We start from the raw sequence: 21,754 nt of genomic DNA, 5'->3' as shown, positions 1-21,754 counted from the left end.
GCCTCCAGACACCAGCCTCAAACTCCTACAAATGCCTGCATCTGCATAAAGCAGGGTTTCTCACACTGCCTCTCAGGCAGCAGGCTTTGTCACTTTTATTTACCTACTTCGTTGCTTAGGAAATTCATATTAATATGATTTTATCCACAAAAAAAAAAAAAGAGAGAAAGAGGAAGCACACGTTCCTGCTGGTTATAGTAAACGTGACCTTGTTCTGCTTTGTCATCGGTGCAGTGTTTTCAGTCTCCTCCATGTTGTCCCCCATATCCACCCACCACACACACACACACACAGTCTCTCTCTCTCTCTCTCTCCCCTTTGTGATGTTACTGACTGAGCTCTGCCAGCCCAGGAAAGGACCATTAACTCTCCCTCAGCATTTCCAAAGGTGCCTGATAAAAAATAAAGGCTCTGCAAAATCCTTAAGCACCTGCAGAAGGGAAAATTGAAAATGAAGGGAAAAAAAAGAGGAGGAAAGGCAACTTTTTGTGTCCTGACATTGGCTTTGGTGAAAGCTTCGCTTCTCTTGTCAACATGCTGGAAGGTGAAAACAGACACATGGTAAGAGGCATGTACCCCTTCTTTCTAGCTATGAATGTTTGAAAAGAAATAGCTGGATGTGGGAACTTGTAAAATTGGCAGCTGACAACGCAGACTTCCCACAGGGCATCCCATTAAAGTTAATAATGGGGCTAGGAACTTACAAACTCTCTGTTTTCCTTCCTGACGAATAATTAAAGCCAATACTTTCCCTCTTTCTCAAGTATTCCTGGACCCCTGCTTATTTTCCTTTCTAATGCCAATTCCAAAATTGCTATTTTAGTTCTTCAGATTTTGTGATTCAGTGGCCATTTTACAAAGTCACTGCTTCCTTGCAGAGTTAATAGCCAGACACTCTTTATGACAGATAATTGCTAAAGCAAGACAGATTAGTCTCAATTACATGTGCCTTAAATAAGTACTACACAGAATAGCCCTCGAGACAAGTTCTAGTCAGAACCAAAGACCAAACCGGTTGCCATCAAGTCAATTCTGACTCACAGCGGCCCTAAAGGACAGAGTAGAGCTGCCCCAAAGGGTTTTCAAGGTTGTAATCTTTAGGAAGCAGACTGCGGCATCTTTTCTCCCACGGAGCAGCTGGTGGGTTCAAATTGCCAACCCTTCAGTTAGCAGCTGAGTGCTTAACCACTGTGCAACCAGGGCTAGTCAGGTCAGGCCTCAAGTGCCTACCTCAGCACAAACTCCAGGCTCAAGGAAGCAGCCCACTGACAACCTCTGGGCTGAGGGGTCGGGCCATGCTTTGAATTGCTGGCCGCCCCTCTCCTGGAGCAGCCAATCTCCAGGGTGGCCAACGACCTGTGGCTTATTAGCTTTGGTTGAATCAAAAGATGAGCTGTGCCAATCATTCCTCACTTAGAAATTTGTCAGTGGCAATCAAGATGCTACAGCTAAGGCAGAAGCCAAAAAGTGCACTGAGAGAGAGTATAAAAGGTTGGGTCTGGAGGCCCCACACGCCAGTTCCAAGACAGTAGGTCAGCGGGGAGGGGAGAACACAGCATCCAAGAAGAAAGAAGCAGACACAGTATTAAGACAGAGGCTGTGAAGTCCACGAAGGCTTCATATGAGCTAGGTGCCAATGCTTTTGGAAGGTCACACCCATCCTTACAATCAAATCCCCTTTACCTAAGCAGATCTGGGTTCCCTGCGACCACTTAAGCCAGTCTAAAACAAGTCTCCCCCAAATAGGAACTGTTTTCCTGCACCTTCTAGGTAAGAAATAATTGTCATGAGAGGCAAGAACAGGCCCTATGTCAAAAACGTACAGCTCAGTATCAAGACAGTTTCCAATGTATGGAATTCGTTAGATGACAGACCAATTTAAAAGCTGTTAAAACAGAAAAAAAAAATCATTTTTTCTTCACCATGTTTTCAGTCAAGCACTGATTATCACTGCTGCGTTATAATAACGATCCACAGAAAAGCACTGTATCTCAGCCTTGGGGTTTCTGTGGAAGACATCAGATTGAAAGACTCAGACCTTAGTTAGGTTCATTGGGAACAAACTTAAATACTTTTGTAGGGGAGGCAAAAGTAAAATATTATCCTTTTTATGAGCAATTCAGACTAAATTTCGTTCCATATTCAGGTGTAAACTTTTTGGCCAATGTGTCCTTTAAAATTATTGCAGCATCCTTGCAAGAACTGAATCCCATTGGTAAATACAGAACCACTGGGAGCTGGCACTTTAACTTAAAGTAATAACATCCTATTACGAGTAGGGGTACCAGCCCACCCAGAGTACTCTGTGGGTTATGAAACACAGGGTTAAACCAGGGTATCCAACTAAAAGTAAAAGATTAAGGAGAATTAAGGAGCCCTGGTGGTATAATTTTGGGGGTGTTTTGTTTTTTTTTATATAATGATTAAAGTACTCAGCTGCTAACCAAATGGTTCAAACTCACCAGCTGCTCCACAGGAGAAAAGGCCTGGCAATCTGCTCCCAAGAATATTACAGTCTAGAAAACCCTATGAGGCAGTTCTACTCTGTCCTGTAGGGTCACTATGAGTTGGAATCAACTCAGTGGCACACAACAATGACAACAAATAACCTACTAGAATGTTCAATAAAAAGGAAACAATATAAGAGCTAAATCTGGAAATCAAAATAAACTCACAAATATACCACACAAACTCAAGTGGGCAGAACTATCACCAGTCTAATTTAAAATAAATTAAAATGACAGAACATGCTTCAACTGCAAGCAAGACTGTTCACTGCAGGGAGACAGATTCTCACGAGAGCATGCCAGGCAATTCAGTTCCCGCCAGGAGACCAATCCTTCCCCGAGCAGGTTTCCTCCAGCTTCAGCAGCATGTAAGCACTGGGACAGACAGCCTTGCCATGAGTCCTCAATTTCATGTTCAGTAAAATGAGGGACTAGATTAAATGGTTTCCCAGGTAACTCAGTAACTATGAATTAGGCTGAACCTACTGTAAGAAAGTTATCTTTTTTTAAAAAATTGTTACAAAATTTCTTTGGTAAATACCTATAAGTTAGCTTTACTATTCAAAAATGGCAGATGTTTATCATATTAATTTCACCCCAAAATTTATGCAAAGCTTTCCCTTAACAGGAAGAACACGTCCAATGACATATATCTGGCAAAATTATTAAAAAAAACCCCACCATCACAAGAGACAAATGGACAGTTCAAGTGGAATCTTTTTCTTACCATTTCGAGACACGTCAAGTTCCACCAGCTGCATGAAGTTTGCTATTTCTGGAGGGAGCCGCTGAATTTCGTTATCACTAAGTCCAAGCTTTCGTAATCTGACTAGCTGGAAAAATTGCTGAAAGACAAAAGAGTTTCACACAGGTCTCACATATATTTGCAATATAAGCTTTTTGTCTAATATGCAATTTAACACAATGTGTCTTTTAAAAACTAATGAGGATTGTACCAATGTCAATTTCCTGGTTTTGATATTCTATTATCATCATGTGAGGTGTTACCATTGAGAGAAACTAGGTACAAAGTATTTCTCTGTATGATATTTGTAGCTTCAATTGAGCAATACATAAACTATAAAAAATTTTCAAGTCCACCAATATTATTATGATATTTCTGGGTATCTGTCATCATCAAACAATTGAAAATAAGAAAAATAAGCTACAATATATAAATACTGTCTTTGCATTTTTATCAGTAAAAATGAAAAACTGGAAATCACACTTGTCAAATAAAAGAAATGATTAACATGTGATTAAATAGTTGAATATCATGCAAACAATAAAAATGATTATAAAGACCATGGAACTTTAAAAAGGTTGATAATCCGAATACAACTAAAAAAGAAAACAAAATTGTACGTGCGCTAAAGATTGCAAGTATACTGAAAGAACATACGTGCATGTGGACAGAAGGGAAGGGAACATAAGAAAAAAAATGTTTTGTTATGTGATAAGAATAATGCACGAATGACTTTTTTAAATTACTTCTTTTTTGAACAAAAAGAAAGATATTTTAAGGAAAAGTGAATTACGGATCTCAGCAAATGAATGCTACCAATTAGCTGTATATGATAATGAAGGAAGTGCTCAACAAAAAGACTAATCCTTTGGATTTCTTTAATCATACAGCCTAAGTTTAAATTCTTAAAGGAAAGGTATAGAAATTTCTTTATGCTGGTTGTACTAAAGCATTAGCTGACACAAAAGCCATTCAGAAGAGTCACATATTTGAATAATTGAGCTTATGCAAATTGTTCAAAGAGTCTGACAGTTTGATAATACATCAATGTGTTTACTCAAGTATGAAAAGCTCACTTTGTTTTCCAGGAAAAGCATAAAAGCAAAAGCACAAAAAGCATCAGCAATTCCATGTATTCAGGGATCACTCAGAAATAATATAAAAAATCAAGTCAATACGGTACATAGACAGATCTATAGTGAATCATAAGTTAGTTTTTATGTCTATGGAAATAATACCTGCAAATTCCCACATCCAAAAGAAATTACAAAAGCAAGCAAATTTAGGGTTTTGTTCTGCATGTGAAAAGCATCCTCAAATAGAGTCTGTCACAAATACTATTTTATTCAACTTAGGAAGCATACACCAATTGTAAAAACAATCATATCTGACATGATTCCAAAATGGAAACAACAGTTTCTTATTCCTTCCCTTTTTATCATGATTTGATCTTAATATGGTGTCCAAATACTTTAAATTAAGTTAAGATGAACACAATGCCACCAAGGCTTTATTAATTCTCAAACTTCAACTTTCTCGGGTAGTTATCAGGGAAAAAAACTCAACAAGTACATGCCCTCCTGCCTTCCCTTTGAGATTAGCCAGAGCACAGGAAGAACAATTCATGTAGCTGTCTTGGCAGGGCGCCTCAGCACAGAGCAAGCATGTGATGGAACACACAGACACCATTCTTCAACTATACCATGTACACTGGCTCACTTAAGAGCACATTTTGTACAATTATATGCAAAGAAACCCAAATTGCTGTGGCCTGTTATGTTTCACCACACAATCTTCTTATAGCCACCCCATTGTTTTTAGTACAGACAATCTTTAATTTAGCTGAATAAAATGTTTCTTTTCCTCATTCTCCATTTCTGACCAGACTCTTTTTTTCTTCTCTTTTGGTAAGAGTGCTAGTACCTCCCTTCTTCTTAGGAAGGGACATAGGAAATCTCAGTCCTGTAAGAGTTGTGTCCTTTTTATTCCTATGTAGCTGAGGATCGGTCAATTGTCCCCCAGTTGCCTAAACTCCTTCTTCATAGTGTAGGGAAAACATAAAATATTGTTACAGACTCATGGAGGACAATGCTGTAAAGAATGTTATGAGCTCCTGAAAAATGGTCTATGAACTATGATGACATGAAATTTACTCACAGATTTTCTGGGGCATTCCCACCCTTCAATAAATGTTGATCCCTTTCATCCTACCTCCTATCACATCCCTATTCCTGTTCCTAAAACCTAGGCTATCTTTTTGATCTAGAACCTGTAAAGACATGGTAAACCAACGGTTCTAATCTCAAGGTAATCTTATCACTTCATACAGTGTAAAAAAAAACCAGTGTATGCCCATTTATATCACCTGGCATTGTTTTTCTCTATGAGACTTGCAAAAACTGAATGTGATCTTATTACCCAGAAATTCTACTCCTATGTATAGGCCTTTAAAAAGCAAACAACAATAACTTTAAAAAAAAAAAAAAAAAGCCTCGAGTACATATATATCAAAATACATATACAAGAATGTGCTACCAGAATTCTTTCTAATAGCCCAAAATGGTAAATAACCCAAACACCCATCAATAGCTGATTTGATAAATAAATAATGGTATATTCTTACAATACAATTCTCTACAACAATGAAAATGAAAGCTTACTGTTAGGCATAATATGGATGAATCTTAAAAAAAACTGATCAAATAAAGGCAGGAACAAAAGAATACATATTACTCTATATATTGAAAAATAGCCCAAACTAAACTATTTCATTTAGAGATGTATACTGGTGTTGTGGTGTGCCATTGAGTCGATTCTGACTCAAAGAGACCCTATACAGAGGTGTTAAAAAAAAAGTATAAGGAAAGGCAAAGAAGTGATGACTATAAAATTAGGTCAGCGGTTACCTGTAGGTGTGAGGAAATGGAAGTATGATCAGGAAGGGTATACAATGCTCAATTTCTTAATCTGCGTGGTAATTATGAGAGTTCTCTTTATAACTTGCTATAAACTACACAGTTATGTTTTATGCACTTTTATTTATATATGTTTTATTTCACGATAAAAGAATGTAAAATGACTGTTTAAGCACTTGGTATTCAGAAAGAAAAATATCAGACAGCCAGCACAAAGGACATTAAATTCTTTAATTCGACACAGTTAATGATAATGAGAAAGCAAGGACGTGGTATCTGTAGGAGGGAGAAAACCAGGAGAAGTAGCCATAGTGACCAAAGCAGCAACAACAATGTCAATTAACAATAATGACATAGCAGTTAACCTGGTTGAGGGACTCTCTATAACTGCCAGTGACCGACAGAAAGCTGTTTATCTCTAGTCAATAGATGAGGAAACAAGTTCAGCAATATTCAGTTGCTTCCCTGACATTGCACACCACTTAGTAATGGTCTTTAATAAAAATCCCAAAATAGAGCCATTTTGGAGCATCAGAGAGTACAAATCCTCAGGTGACCACTTGAGAAACAAACAAAAATCTGTAAAACTATGTTCTAATTAGCTTAAGTAAAACAAAGGCCTCTGGGAGGGGGAAGAAAACAATATTTAGGCTAGGAAAGGGGTAACTGCTAATATTGCGCCAATGCTGTATTCCATCTTGATTAATGAGTTGAGAGGGAAGAAAAGAGCATGCTAATGAAATCTGCATGTGAGAACATATAAATGGTGTGACTGCCAATCCAATCTGGTTACAGAGAGCAGACATGAAAGGAAAGAAATCTAGACAGATAAGGAAATGAATCAACGTCTAGAGGACCATGGGAGAAGAAACAAACATCCAGATAAAGCCAAGAAGAAGGCTGAAAGCAACTGGGAATGCAGCAGACACAGTTCAATTTGATGTAACTTTATAATATGACATGGCAAAAGGGCACATTAAAAAAAAAAAAAAAGGTTTGGCCTAGTTCTGGAGGCAAATGAGGAGGTACTGCAGGGCAGGCTTGAGGAAAACTGGAAAAAAGACTACACTGTCTATTCAGCTAGCAATTCAAATTTTTTTTATAATGGTGGACAATTTCTAGAGAGACATTGAATGGGATCCAAAAGAGAGTTGGAAATACCTGAGCATTTGAAATGTTGATTTATAAAATATAAAATTTCTATGTATGTACTAATGAGCCAGGTTGTAAAATGACATAAATGGTCTAAACAGTTTAATAACCACTTCCCCTATAATCTGAAGCAGAGACAAATATATTTAGATAGTATTTCCTTCCCTATAAAACAAATAAATATCACAGGAAAAAGTTTCTCCTGCTCTAAAACACAATTTCGTAATTGTTTCATGTTTCAGTGACACAGGTATCCTTTTCATTACACAACAAAGGATGCTGACTCCTTTCCTTACACACACCCTACAAAGTCAAAGGTAAACCAAACGACAGAGAAGCAAACTAGCTCCCCACTGAGTTTTCGCACATATACTACAGCACTTGTAATAAAGATGCTTCGTGTTTACTTTGCTCAAGATATTTTCCTTTCTAATTTTTCTGCCTTCTGACCTCTACGGATAATTTTATCCTCTCTCATTTGCTAACATGTTTTAACTTTTTCAAGGTGTTTTTACACATTATCAAGTTGTCACTGTCAGTAGATCCGTAAAGAACACGGAAATACCCTAAAGGTGCCCCATAATTAGAATAGCTCAAGGGCGAATCACTGTGAAAATCATGAAGTCAGGAATGCTTTATTTACTGTGTGTTACAAGGGTGGACAAGGCTGGTACTGGTGCTTGCAACAGTTTGGAGAAGAGAAACTGTTATTAAGAGCAAGACGGGCTGGAACGGTGTTATTTTACTGAGAGCCTGAATGAGGGGATGAGCTATGGACATGGGAGGATGATGCTCATGGTACAGATGAAGAATTGACAAGACCTGGATTAATCACAGGTGGCAAAGCACAAAGAAGGATTAAATATGATGGGGGGAAAGAGATCAACTTGAAACACTAAAAATAGAGGAATGATTAAACACACGATGATGAATTTAAACAATGAACTATTATGTGGCTATTAAAAATCATTAAGAAACCATTTAATAATATGATAAATACATGCGCTCTGGGGTTAAGGAAAAAAAGAAGGTATTATACAGCATTGTGGTGGCACTGTGCTTAAGGGCTATGGCTGCTAACCGAAACGCTGGCAGTTCAAATCCACCAGCTGCTCCTTGGAAACTCTATGGGCCAGTTCTACTCTGTCAACTTTACAGCAACGGTTTTTGTGTTTGTTTGTTTGTTTTATATAACATACTCTCTTTTTGTTAAAAAGTGGAAGTAGAAATTTTAGGGAAAAACTGCTTTAAAAAAGCTAATCTGCTGAGAAAAAAAGACATTAAGCCAAATGACTGAGAATCATTAAACTTTTTGGTATTGATGTTTTTGTACCACGGAAAACCAAAGATTCTATTTATCTGTACAAAGAGTTGTCTCTCCTTCAAATTTTATCCAATTGTACCATCAAGCAAAACTTGAAAAGATGGAGGTATTTATTGGCAGTTTACACACAGAAAAAAAAGTTCTTCTGATAAGAATTCAAACAGATATTCCAATTAAGTTTATTAAAGCAGTCTCGTATTTTGACATGTGATTTTCAAGAAGGTTGCATTTTTCACACACTGTATGACGGCACTGGCTTTTTGTGGGGTACTCAGGAAAACATTACATGACTGTGATGGTCAAGGTTATGTGCCAACTCGGCTGGGTTATGATTTTCAGTGGTTTGATAGTCGTAAGATGATGTGATCACTTCCATGATGAGATCTAATGTCATGTGATCATCTCCATGATGGGATCTGCTGTGAGTAGCCAATCAGTTGAAAGGGAGTTTCCTTAGGGGTGTGGCCTGCACTGAATATAAATGGATATTCTGGCAAGACCTGTGGGCTTTTATTCGTTCTGGCTCCTGCTCGTCTGACCTCTGGTTCTTGGGACTTTAGCTGACAGCTTACCTAAGGTCTTGCCTGCTGATCTTTGGGATTCATCAATCTTCACAGCCTGTGAGCAAGAACCCTGCTCTCCCCCCTGCTGATTTTGGGTTTGCCACCCCCTGTGCCTATGTGCATCAGAACAGGCCTCTATCCCAACCCACAGACATGGGACATTCCAGCCTCTACAACCTCGTGATCCACTTCCTTGATATAAATCCCTCTCTATATATACATATTTATACACTTCGCTGGTTTTGCTTCTCTAGAGAACCCAGCCTAATACAATGACTCAAGCAGAATAAAATTTTGTTTACTGGGTATTTTGCCATGGAGTCAATACAATTTATTCAACCTAACAGCAATAACAGGAGCCCCGGTGGCCCAGTGGTTAAAGAGCTCAGCTGCTAACTGAAAGGTTGGTGGTTTGAAGCCACAAGCAGCTCCACAGAAGAAAGATGTAGTAATAACAAGCCCTACATATATAATCACAGTCACCACCCAGGGAAGCAGCAGTCAGGAAATCAAACGGTGTATTGCATTGGGAAACCTGCTGCAGAAGACCTTTTTAAAGTATTAAAAAGCAAAGATGTCACGTTGAGGACTAAGGTGTGCCTGACCCAAGCCATGGTATTTTCAATCACCTCATATGCATGCAAAAACTGGACAATGAATGAATAAGGAAGATTGTAGGAGTATTGATGCCTTTAAATTATGGTGTTGGCGAAGAATACTGAGTATACCACGGACTGCCAGAAGAATAAACAATCTGTGTTGGAAGAAACACAGGCAGAATGCTCCTTAGAAGGGAGGATGGTGAGACTTCTTCTTATATACTTTGGACATGTTATCAGGAGGGACAAGTCCCTGGAGAAAGATATCACACTCAGTAAAATAGAGGGTCAGTGAAAAAGAGGAAGACCTTCAATGAGCTGGACTGACACAATGGCAGCAACAATGGGCTCAAATACAGCAAGAATTGTGAGGGTGGTGCAAGACCAAGCAGTGTTTCATTCTGTTGTACATAGGGTCACTATGAGTCAGAACCAACTAGACAGCACCTAACAACAACAACACATTTATAATATGCCTACTGTGTGCAGGGAAGGATCCCTGGTGGCACAGCGGTTAAAGTGTTCATCTGCTAACTGAAAGGTTGGAGGTTCAAATCCACTAGCAGTTCCACGGAAGAAAGATGTGGCAATGTGCTTCCATAAAGATCAAAGTCAACTGACACCGAGTTGATTCCTACTCATACTTTGCTACAGGACAGAGTAGAACTGCCCCATAGGGTTTCTAAGGCTGTAATCTGTACAAAAGCAGACTGCCACATCTTTCTCCTGTGAAGCAGCTGGTGGATTCAAACCACCAACCTTTCGGTTAGCGGCCCAGAGCTTAACCACTGTGCAACCAGAGTCCCCCATAAGGATTACAGCCTTGGAAACCATATGCAGCCATATGCAGGCGACATGGAGGGGAAAAATGGGACTCACTGCTTATGGGACACTGAGCTTCTGTTAAGAGTGATGAAAAACCATTAATTGGGGGAAAAGACAGTCTCTTTAACAAACGGTGCTGGCATAACTGGATATCCATTTGCAAAAAAACTGAAACATGACCCATACCTCACACCATGTACAAAAACTAACTCAAAATGGGTCAAAGACCTAAATATAAAATCTAAAATGACAAATATCATGGAACAAAAAATAGGGACAACGCTAAGAGCCCTAATATAGGGCATAAACAGAATACAAACCATTACTAACAATGTACAAACACCAGAAGAGAAACTAGGTAACTGGGAGCCCCTAAAAATCAAATACTTATGCTTATCAAAAGACTTCACCAGAAAAGTAAAAATACAACCTACAGACTGGGAAAAATCTTTTGGCTACGACAAATCCGATCAGCGTCTACTCTCTAAAATCTACATGATACTGCAAAACCTTAACAACAAGTCAAATAACTCAATTAAAAAATGGGCAAAGGATATGAACAGACACTTCACCAAAGAAGACATTTAAGTGACTAACAGATAAATAAGGAAATGTTCATGATCATTAGCCATTAGAGAAATGCAAATCAAAACTACAATGAGATACCATCTCACCCCAACAAGGCTAGCATTAATCCAAAAAACACAAAATAGGAATAGAAGTACCGTACAATCCAGCAATCCTACTGCTTGGAATATTAAAAAAAAAAAAAAAAACCCAGTGCCAACGAGTCGATTCTGACTCATAGCGACTCTATAGGACAGAGTAGAACTACCCCATAGAGTTTTCAAGGAGCGCTTGGTGGATTCAAACTGCTGATCATTTGGTTAGCAGCCATAGCACTTAACCACTACGCCACCACAGCCTTCCATTGGGATATATCCTAGAGAAATAATAGCCATCACACAAATAGATATACGCACACCCATGTTCACTGCAGCACTGTTCACAACAGCACAAAAGGTGGAAACAACCTAGGTGCCCAACAACGGATGAATGGATAAATGAATTACGGTATATTCACACAATGGAATACTATGCATTGATAAAGAACGATTAATCCATGAAACATCTCATAACATGGATGAATGTGGAGGGCATCGTGCTGAGTGAAATTAGTCAGTCACAAAAGGACAAATATTGTATGAGACCACTATTATAAGAACTCAAGAAAACGTTTAAATACAGAAGAAAACGTTCTTTGATGGTTACGAGGGCGGGGAGGGAGGGAGAAGGGTATTCACTAACTAGGTAGTAGACAAGAATTATCTTAGGTGAAGGGAAGGACAACACACAATACAGGGGAAGTAAGCACAACTGGACTAAACCAAAAGTTAAGAAGTTTCCTGAATACAACCAACACTTTGAGGGACAGAGTAGCAGCGGTAGGGGTCTGGTGACCATGGTTTCAGGGGATATCTAGGTCAAATGGCATAACAAAGTTCATTAAGAAAATGTTCTGCATCCCACTTTGGTGAGTGGTGTCTGGGGTCTTAAAAGCTAGCAAGCGGCCATCTAAGATGCCTCAAATGGTCCCAGCCCACCTGAAGCAAAGGAGAATGAAGAACACCAAAGACATGAGGAAAATAAGAGCCCAAGAGAAACAAAGAACCACAGAAACCAGTGGCTTCATCAGCTTAAGACAGGAAGTACTAGATGTGCCCCGCTACCACCAATGACGGCCCTGACAGGGAACACAAGAAAGAGTCCCTGAAGGAGCAGGGGAAGAGTGGGGTGCAGAACTCAAATTCTAGTAAGAAGACCAGACTTAATGGTCTGACTGAGACTAGAGGAACACCAGAAGACATGGCCCCCGGACTCTCTGTTAGCCCAAAACTAAAACTATTCCAAAAGCGATCTGAAGAGATTAGACAAAGATTAGACAGGACTATAAAACATAAATGATACTTGTGAAGAGCGTGCTTCTTAGCTCAAGTAGATACATCAGACTAAATGGGCAGCTCCTATCCAGAGGCGAGATGAGAAGGCAGAAATGGACAAGTGCTGGTTAAATGGGCAGGGAAATCCAGGATGGAAAGGAGTGTGCTACCATATTATACAGAGTGCAACTAGGGTCACATAATAATGTGTGTATAAATTTTGGATGAGAAACTAACTTGTACTGTAAACTTTCACTTGTTGTTGTTGTTAGGTGCTGTCGAGTCAGTTCCGACTCATAGCAACCCTATGCACAACAGAACGAAACACTGCCTGGTCCTGAGCCATCCTTACAATCGTTGCTGAGCTTGAACTCGTTGTTGCAGCCACTGTGTCAATCCACCTCGTTGAGGGTCTTCACCTTTCCCACTGACCCTGTACGCTGCCAAGCATGATGTCCTTCTCCAGGGACTGTTCCCTCCTGACAACATGTCCAAAGTATGTAAGACACAGTCTTGCTATCCTTGCCTCTAAGGAGCATTCTGGTTGTACTTCTTCTAAGACAGATTTGTTTGTTCTTTTGGCTGTCCATGGTATATTCAATATTCTTTGCCAACACCACAATTCAAAGGCATCAATTCTTCTTCGGTCTTCCTTATTCATTGTCCAGCTTTCACATGCATATGATATGATTGAAAATACTATGGGGCTTGGGTCAGGCGCACCTTAGTCTTCAGGGTGACATCTTTGCTCTTCAACACTTTAAAGAGGTCCTTTGCAGCAGATTTACCCAATGCAAGGTGTCTTTTGATTTCTTGACTGCTGCTTCCATGGTCGTTGATTGTGGATCCAAGTAAAATGAAATCCTTGACAACTTCCATCTTTTCTCCGTTTATCATGATGTTACTCATTGGTCCAGTTGTGAGGATTTTTGTTTTCTTTATGCTGAGGTGTAATCCATACTGAAGGCTGTGGTCTTTGATCTTCATTAGTAAGTGCTTCAAGTCCTCTTCACTTTCAGCAAGTAAGCTTGTGTCATCTGCATAACGTAGGTTGTTAATGAATCTTCCTCCAATCCTGATGCCCCATTCTTCTTCACATAGTCCAGCTTCTCAGATTATTTGCTCAGCATACAGACTGAATAGGTATGGTGAAAGAATACAACCCTGACACACACCCTTCCTGACTTTAAACCAATCAGTATCCCCTTGTTCTGTCCGAACAACTGCCTCTTGATCTATGTAAAGGTTCCTCATGAGCACAATTAAGTGTTCTGGAATTCCCACTCTTCGCAATGTTATCCATAGTTTGTTATGATCCGCACAGTCAAATGGCTTTGCATAGTCAATAAAACACAGGTAAACATCCTTCTCGTATTCTCTGCTTTCACTTAAAGCACAATAAAAAAAAAAAAGAATGTTGAAAATACTTGCAGTTGGATAATGGTAATAGTCGAACAACATGAGAAATACAACTATCACTGGATTGTACACCTGAAGAATGTTGAAATGGCAAATGATTTGTTACATATATATTTACCACAATAAAATTTAATAAATAAATAAGTAAGCCATATGGCCAACACTGATGAGTCTTTACCTTGGATAAATAAGAGCACCATAACACCGCCCATTAGTTAATGTTTTTCATGTCCCATAGTAATAAATTGATACCACCTATAGGGTCTCTATGAGTCGGAATCAACTCAACAGCAATGGGTTTTGGTTTTATAGTCAGCGTTTGATCTTTCTGGATAAAAAAAAGAAAACCGACTGCTGTAGAGTCGATTCCGACTCTGAGTCTTTCTGGATAGCAAGCAAGAAATGCAGGAACACAGTCATTAACACAGTATTTAAAAAATTAATCTGAGTTAACAGATTATGATCACTGAAGATATTCAAGGGTGGCCCATAATCTTCTAAGGCAATATTTAATGGCACTTTTAACGGAAGCTAATTAAAAGTAAAGGGGGAAGAAAAGGATTTTGTCTCTTAGTTGCGATAATGCTGAAGACTACAAAAGTGTTTTAAACCATTATCAAGAGATCTTGGAGGGTGGAGGAGGGACCTGACTAACCAGTTAATATAACATATTGCAGCCAAGTATCCAGATCTAACAAACTGCTAAGCAGGTTAAGCCCCACAGTGGTAACCATGATGTTACTATATTTATGTTGGAATGTTCAGTACAAGCACTTGCCAAACTACTTTCCCAAAAGCTGAGAAAGGGTACTGTCAAGGAATAGAATATAGGCAAACACCAAAAGAGCAAATAACCCAAGCACCAAAAGCACACATTGAAGTCCCACAAGACTCTAAAAAATTTAAATATGAAATTTGGTTTTGTATTTGTTAAGAATTCGGGCGAACTAGATTAATTGCACAATGCTGTTTGTTCAAACTGTTAGGCCTTAACTGGATTTCTGGTATTTATAAATGTAATGATGGAATTATAATCACGGAAAAGTTCAATGATAGAGAAGAGCTTAACTTGTTCCAAAACATTTCTGTAATTTTCGAAATACACATGAGCTACAGCATATACGTAGCATTTCTGTAGTGACCATTTAAGATTAAAATTGTGTAACTTCAGTGTAACCGTTTTTTTTTTTTTTAAGACAGACCTGCGTTCTGAAGTGTTTACAGCTCCTGTAAGAAGCAGCCTCCCATCCTCAAAATAAACCCTCTCTCGTGTTTACATTTCTCACACATACTAAATTCACACCATTTCCTACTGGTTGAGCAAAACAGTTAAAAGCAAAATGGAAAAAACTGAGACTACATTCCCTAGCAACTCATGGTTATGCAAAAACAAAACAGAACTCAAGCTCATCACATTTTAGCTCCACAGACTGATCTAAATATTAAACTCTAATATTAATCTACATGAAGAACCACAACCACAAGGCCTAACTGTGAAAACTTTTTGAATTGCCCTACTGTTTAAGGAACAAGAGAAACCATTAGTATCCCAGAGATTCTGCCCAACTCCCGTGTTCTGCAGCTAAATCAGACTGAATGTTGAAGGCTAACAAGTCTGCTTCCTTTGTGGAGAAAAGGCAGGGCTCAGTCAAAGCCACTTCTTTAAGCTGCTCTTTTCAATATTCTTTAAATTTTATTTTTACTGTTTACCAACAACTTAGGTAAGAGGCAAAACTCACATTTCTAGTGCCTCTTTAATATAAGAATCTACAGAAATGCCAAATGGTGGCTTAAGGGCCACACAATGAAGCCCTCCACCAACCCTCTACCACAGCATCTGCCTAAGGACATGGCCCTTTCACTGGAACTGAGCTCTTTACTTTCACTGGGACTGAGCTCTTTAAATAAGCTCTGGCAGCATGATTGTACTTGCTGACCTGCGAGTTCCTTGTTAAGTTCTTTATTCAGAACACCACCTCAGGAGTTCTCAGAGTTGAAAATCTCCCTTTACAACATGAGATCAAAAAGAATATTCAAGAAAAAGGGAATGTAGGAATCCTATAGGATACTTTCAAACATGAAACCCAAAGTAAAGTGTGGGGGATAATCGCAGTCCTTTAGCTCCTAGACTTCCAGGAAATGGCATGGTCCATCCCCGTAAGTTCCCAGGGAAGTGTTCTGAGGTAGCTCAGGGGTCTCAGTAGCTTCTCTGCTACCACTTCCCAGCCTCCTACTTCCAGCTCAGAGTCCGGTTTTTATCCAGATGTGTATAATAAAAGGAAATGAGATCACCCATATCATGGCTCACTCTATCACATCATCAGCATCAGCTGGGAGCTGACCTTGTCCTGGTACCACTGCCCACTTTTCACTCTGGGAAGCACTTTCCATAGCATGATGTTCTGGGCTCATGACTCATCAAAGGCTCCTTTTAAGGAAGAATAGTTCATGCATGGGGTAAAGCAATTTAAAATTAAAATGCTACATTACTAGACTACACTTTACAAAGTCTAATTTAAAAAATATTCAACACTTTACCCTTTACAAAAGCAGCGCTACAACAATGAAAAATGCTTCCAATGTGCAAGGGGCTGGCGCTCTGCATACATTAATTTCATTTAATCCTGAAAACAATGTTGAGCCAGGCAGTTACTCTGATTCCCCAAATGATGAAACTGAAGCACAGAGAGGTCAGGCACCTGGGCCCAGGTTATATGGGTGTCAGTGTCAGCATCAGGATTCAGACCTGTGTCCAAAGTCTTTGTCTCCTATAACCAGCAAGGCAAGGAGGATGAACCGTGGAGTACAAAGTCTGTAATCCCAGCTCCTCAGTTTACTAGCTGTCGGTGTGACCTCATGCACGTTGCTTAACCTCTCTATACCTCGATTTTCCTCATCTGTAAAATTGGGGTTTAAAAAAAAAAAAAAAGCACTGCCCTTGAGTAGATTCCAACTCATAGCAACTCTAGGACAGAGGAGAACTGCCCCATAGGGTTTCCAAGGCAGTAAATCTTTTTGGAAGCAGACTGCCACATCTTTCACCCAGGGAGCATCTGGTGGGTTTGAATCACTGACCTTTTGATTAGCAGCCGAGTGCTTTAACCACTGCATCACCAGGGCTCTTTATTGGGATAATAATGGTACCTAAATCTCACAGAATCACGTTGCTGTTGTTTGGTCCCACTGAGTTGATTTCCACTCACATCGACATCTTGAGATAGAGCAGAGCTGCCCTATAGGGTTTTCTAGGCTGTAATCTTTACAGGGGCAAGATAGCTACATCTTTCTCCCATGGAGCAGCTGGGTGGGTTAGAACAGCCAACCTTTTGGTTAGCAGCTGAACACTTAACCATTACGTCACCAGAGCTCCCTCGTGGAATCGTAGTGATGGTTATATGAGTGAATACAAGTAAAGTATTTAGAACAGTGCCTGCCATATGAAAGTCCTTAATAATTGTTGGCTACTATGATGAAGATGATGATTCTACCACATGCTCTTCTATACGTCCAAGTTACTAAAACTTTTTAAGTCTAAGAAACTTAGATCCAATTATAACATCCTGCTGTCCTTTGATCTGAGTATATTGTTAGAATGGGGCAAGGTGCTAAACAAGAATCATGCTCCTATATTTTAAGATTACATTCATTTTAAAAAGCAGAGAAGAACCACAAACAAAAAGACACTATACACATAAATCAGCATGTTACAGGGACCAAATGCACAAGGGGTCTTAAGAAGTGACCTTTAAATATTAGTTAACAAGTTCAGTAACTCACAGTATGCCAAGTATTCAAGCTACTTTCCAAACATAGCAAGTTCAAAAAAGTATTTCATACTAATCAAATCATCAAAAACAAAACAAAGTTAAAAGTGGACTAACGTGTGTATGAAAGGATTTTAGAGAGGCTCAGTGACCTGGGCAGTACAAAGTCAGTCAAAATACAAGGGTGGGCCTAAACTGGGCACAAAAGGAACATGGGGTGACAGGGAGGTCTAGGAGGTCTGCCAGAGAGAAACAGCTGTGCATCTGAGACAAGGCAGCTTAGGCCAGCTACTCAAGCGATAGCCTGCCTTGCTCAGAACCAGACGGGTGCTGTCCTATGGGTCAGGACTCCTCTGTTCTAGCCCCGGCCATGAGAATAACTAGCAGCAAAGTCTAGAGCACTCAAGGTGGCAAACAACATCCAACAGCCAGTGAATATAATTATGAAAAGGAAGGGAAATGGGTGGGACGAATTACCCATGATTTTTTTCCCCTCGGCCTTTGAACTAAGAACCTCCAAACTCAAATGGGTTATGTTCCAAACACTCATTTGTAGGTCAGAGTTGGAAACTCAGAATGCATTTCCAATTGCACAGGAACATTACATATTGTGATTAAGTCTTCAGCCAGGCCTGTAAAAGTCTACTCAACCCATAATGCAGTATAAACATGCCTTCTCAAAACTTTCCAAAGGCTTTCCACTGGTTACAGAACAAGGTACAAATTCCTTAGCTTCACATTCAGGGCTCTCCTAACATGGGCACATTCTAATAATACCATCAACATTTTTGTTGGTCTAGAGAGCTTAAAAAGTACTTTTTTATACCACATTCCACCAGCACAACCACCCAGTGAGCAATCAGTTACTGTGAACTGAACTTTAGATAGGCAATATAACATGTAAAGCATTAGAGCCACACCTTAAACCAGCCTCACTGGTTGTAAGTCCAATGTCCTTGTCACCACAGCACAACTGCCTCAATGGCCTTTCTAAACTCAACCCATTGACACTCCAACTGGGTCTCTACCCTAGCTGCATATTAGAATCACCTGAGGGGAAGCCCGGTATTGTCTAAGATGGGCCAGGACTGGGAACTTGGGTTAAAGCATGCATTTTCAACAGGGGAAATATCAACCCCAGGGGGATGAAAATTGGCTGGGGGCATGTAAAAAAATCCTAGCTCTTCCACAGGGCTATAGTACTTAAACAGATACACAGTATATCTGTGATATTAAAATGCCATGGGGGGAACCAACAACTCAAATAAAAAACTAGTCCATAGGACTAATAGCCCACATGAACCACAGCCTCTTCTAGCCTGAGACCAGAAGAACTAGATGGTTCCTGGCTACCACTACAGACCATTCCGACCAGGGAAACAATAAAAGGTCCCAGACAGAATGGGAGAAAATTGTAGAACAAAGCTCAAATTCCTAAAAAAAAACACCAGACTTAACTGAATTGACAGAGACTAGAGGAACCCCCAAGACTACCAGCCTAAGATACTCTTTTAACTTGGAACTGAGGCCACTCCTAGAAGTCACCTTTCACCCAAATAATAGATAGGCTTATAAAATAAACATTCACCTGTGAGGAATGCACACCCTTAAACAATTCAACTATATGAGACCAAACGGTAAACATTCACCCAAAAGCAAAACTGAGAAGGCAAGGAGGAGCAGGGAAGCTAGATAAATGGAAACAGAGCAAACAAAACGGAAATAATGAGAATGCTGACACACTGTGAAAATTATAACCAATGTCACAGAACAATTTTATAAAAATTATTAAGTGGGAATTTAATTTGCTGTGTAAACTTTCACCTAAAATACTTTTTTTTTTTAAATGTCATGGGGTAGTGTAATTAGAGAAAAGAGTATGCCTAAAAAGCTTCCTTCACCAAAATTCACTGCCATTGAGTCAATTTCGACTCACAGCAACACTACAGAACAGAGCAGAACTGCTCCCATAGGGTTGCCAAGCAGTGGCTGGTGGATTCAAACTGTCAACCTTTTGGTTAGCAGCCAATCTCTTAACTACTGCACCACTAGGGTTCCAAAAAGTTTCCTTAGGGAGGATGATAATGAAAATAAGATCAAGAAATAATGAGTTAAGGTGACGAAAAAAGTGAATTGTTAACTCTTGACATCTGCATAAAGGAATCTCTCATCTCATACACCTGTCCAAAAGTTGCCAGAACTGTATAAAGATCTGCTAACCAAAAGACCAAAAAAACCAAACCCACTGTCATCGAGTCGATTCAGACTCAGCGACTCTACAGGACAGAGTAGAACTGCCCCATAGAGTTTTCAAGGAGTGCCTGGTGGACACGAGCTGCCGACTTTTTGGTTAGCAGCTGCAGCACTTAACCTCCTTGGAGGGGGTCAAAGGTGATGAGGGCTTGGAGGCTGTAGACTGACTATACATGGTAACCTTCAGAACAGTGGGCCTGATCAAATACAAATTTTAAATAGTCAGGAATTCTTTTTCTTTAGCATTCTCTAGGCCAGAGTGTGGTGGGGCATTCCTTCTTATTTTAAGTTGGCTTCGAAGGACTACCAAACTGGGGAGGTTCAGAGTGACTAACTTCCCCTCTATCTTCAGCATAAATCAAAATGAGGCTCTAGGTCAGAGGAAGATGTAAACTCTTGGGGGTTTGTTATGGATTGAATTGTGTCCCCCAAAAATGTGTGTCAACTTGGCTAGGCCATGATTCTCAGTATCCTCTGGCTGCTCACCATTCTGTCATCTGATGTGATTTTCCCATGTGTTGTAAACCCTACCTCTATGATGTTAATAAGGCAGGATTAGAGGCAGTTATGTTAATGAGGAAGGACTCATTCTACAAGATTAGGCTGTATCTTGAATCAATCTCTTTTGGATAGAAAAAAGAGAAGTGAGCAGAGACAGGGGGACCTCATATCAAGAATGAAGAACCACGAGGAGAGCACATCCTTTGGACCTGGGGCTCCTGTGCTGAGAAGTTCCTACCCTAGGGGAAGACTGACAATGAGGACCTTCCCCCAGAACCAACAGAAACAGAAAGTCTTTCCCTGGAGCTGGCACCCTTAATTTGGACCTCTAGCCTCCTAAACTGTGAGAGAATAAATTTCTGTTTGTTAAAGCCTCCACTTGTGTTATTTCTGCTATAGCAGCAGTAGATAACTAAGACAGGGTTAAATTAAAAAAAAAAAAAAAAAAGTAAAATTTTAAGAAATTCAGACCCATCGGACAAGTGGATCTCCCCAAAGGCAGAGAAACTGGCCAGCTGTGGCAGTTAGGAGTTCCAAATGAGACATGATGCATAAAGAGGAGGGGATATAAAGACCATGCCTGAGCAAGCATGGGTGTAAGCAGAAGATTGGGAGCAGAGGGGTGATAGCGCAGAGTCTCAGAGAAAAGATGTCCTGATCTACTGTAGTCTTTTGATACTGCTGGACAGAAGGGTCATTCCAGGCCAGCAAGGAAAAGAAAGGCTCCTGTGACCATGTCATTCCTCTGCTTGAAAATCTTTTAGGACACTTAGCCTCTAAGTTACTCAGTTGGGTGAAAGAAGTCAGTGACAACCAGAGACGGAAAGTGAAAGAGTACAGCAATAGAAAAGGAAGGCAATAAAAGAGTGCACACCATAAAAAGACAGTAGAAAGTAGGATGAAAAGGATATAAAAATCATAATTTTAGAATGGGGAAGAGTTTAAAGATGATTCTATACTTCTAAGAGCTGCCCCAACTCCTGTCCCCCACTTGTCCTCTGCAAACCAGTGCTTATACTGCTGCATAAGCATCAAATTTCTGGACCCAACCCTCAGGATGTTTGATTCAGCAGGTCCACAGTGGGGCCAATGTAGTTTAACAAAGCTCCCCAGGTGACTCTGATGAGCACTCAGTGGGATGAAGTTCCAGACCGGATCTTAGCAATATGGAAACCAGCTGGTTAGAAGACAGTATTAAAATCAGAACCCAGTTCTCTCCCTTCTCGTATGAGCATCCTCCGCCTCCT

At 39.8% G+C, this 21,754-nt stretch overlaps 1 protein-coding gene across 1 annotated transcript in view; it reads right to left on the bottom strand.

The window, feature by feature from the left end:
- LRRC1 (leucine rich repeat containing 1) overlaps positions 1-21,754 on the bottom strand; it is a 169,017-nt gene that overhangs the window by 105,108 nt on the left and 42,155 nt on the right. Inside the window, exon 2 of the mRNA XM_003404423.3 lies at positions 3,235-3,352. Coding sequence (XP_003404471.1) covers positions 3,235-3,352 — 118 coding nt within the window. The remainder of the gene's footprint in view (positions 1-3,234; positions 3,353-21,754) is intronic.

The sequence above is a fragment of the Loxodonta africana genome, chromosome 1 (assembly GCF_030014295.1).
Source record: "Loxodonta africana isolate mLoxAfr1 chromosome 1, mLoxAfr1.hap2, whole genome shotgun sequence".
Taxonomy (NCBI): Eukaryota; Metazoa; Chordata; class Mammalia; order Proboscidea; family Elephantidae; genus Loxodonta; species Loxodonta africana.
This window is presented reverse-complemented; position numbering and strand designations above follow the sequence as displayed.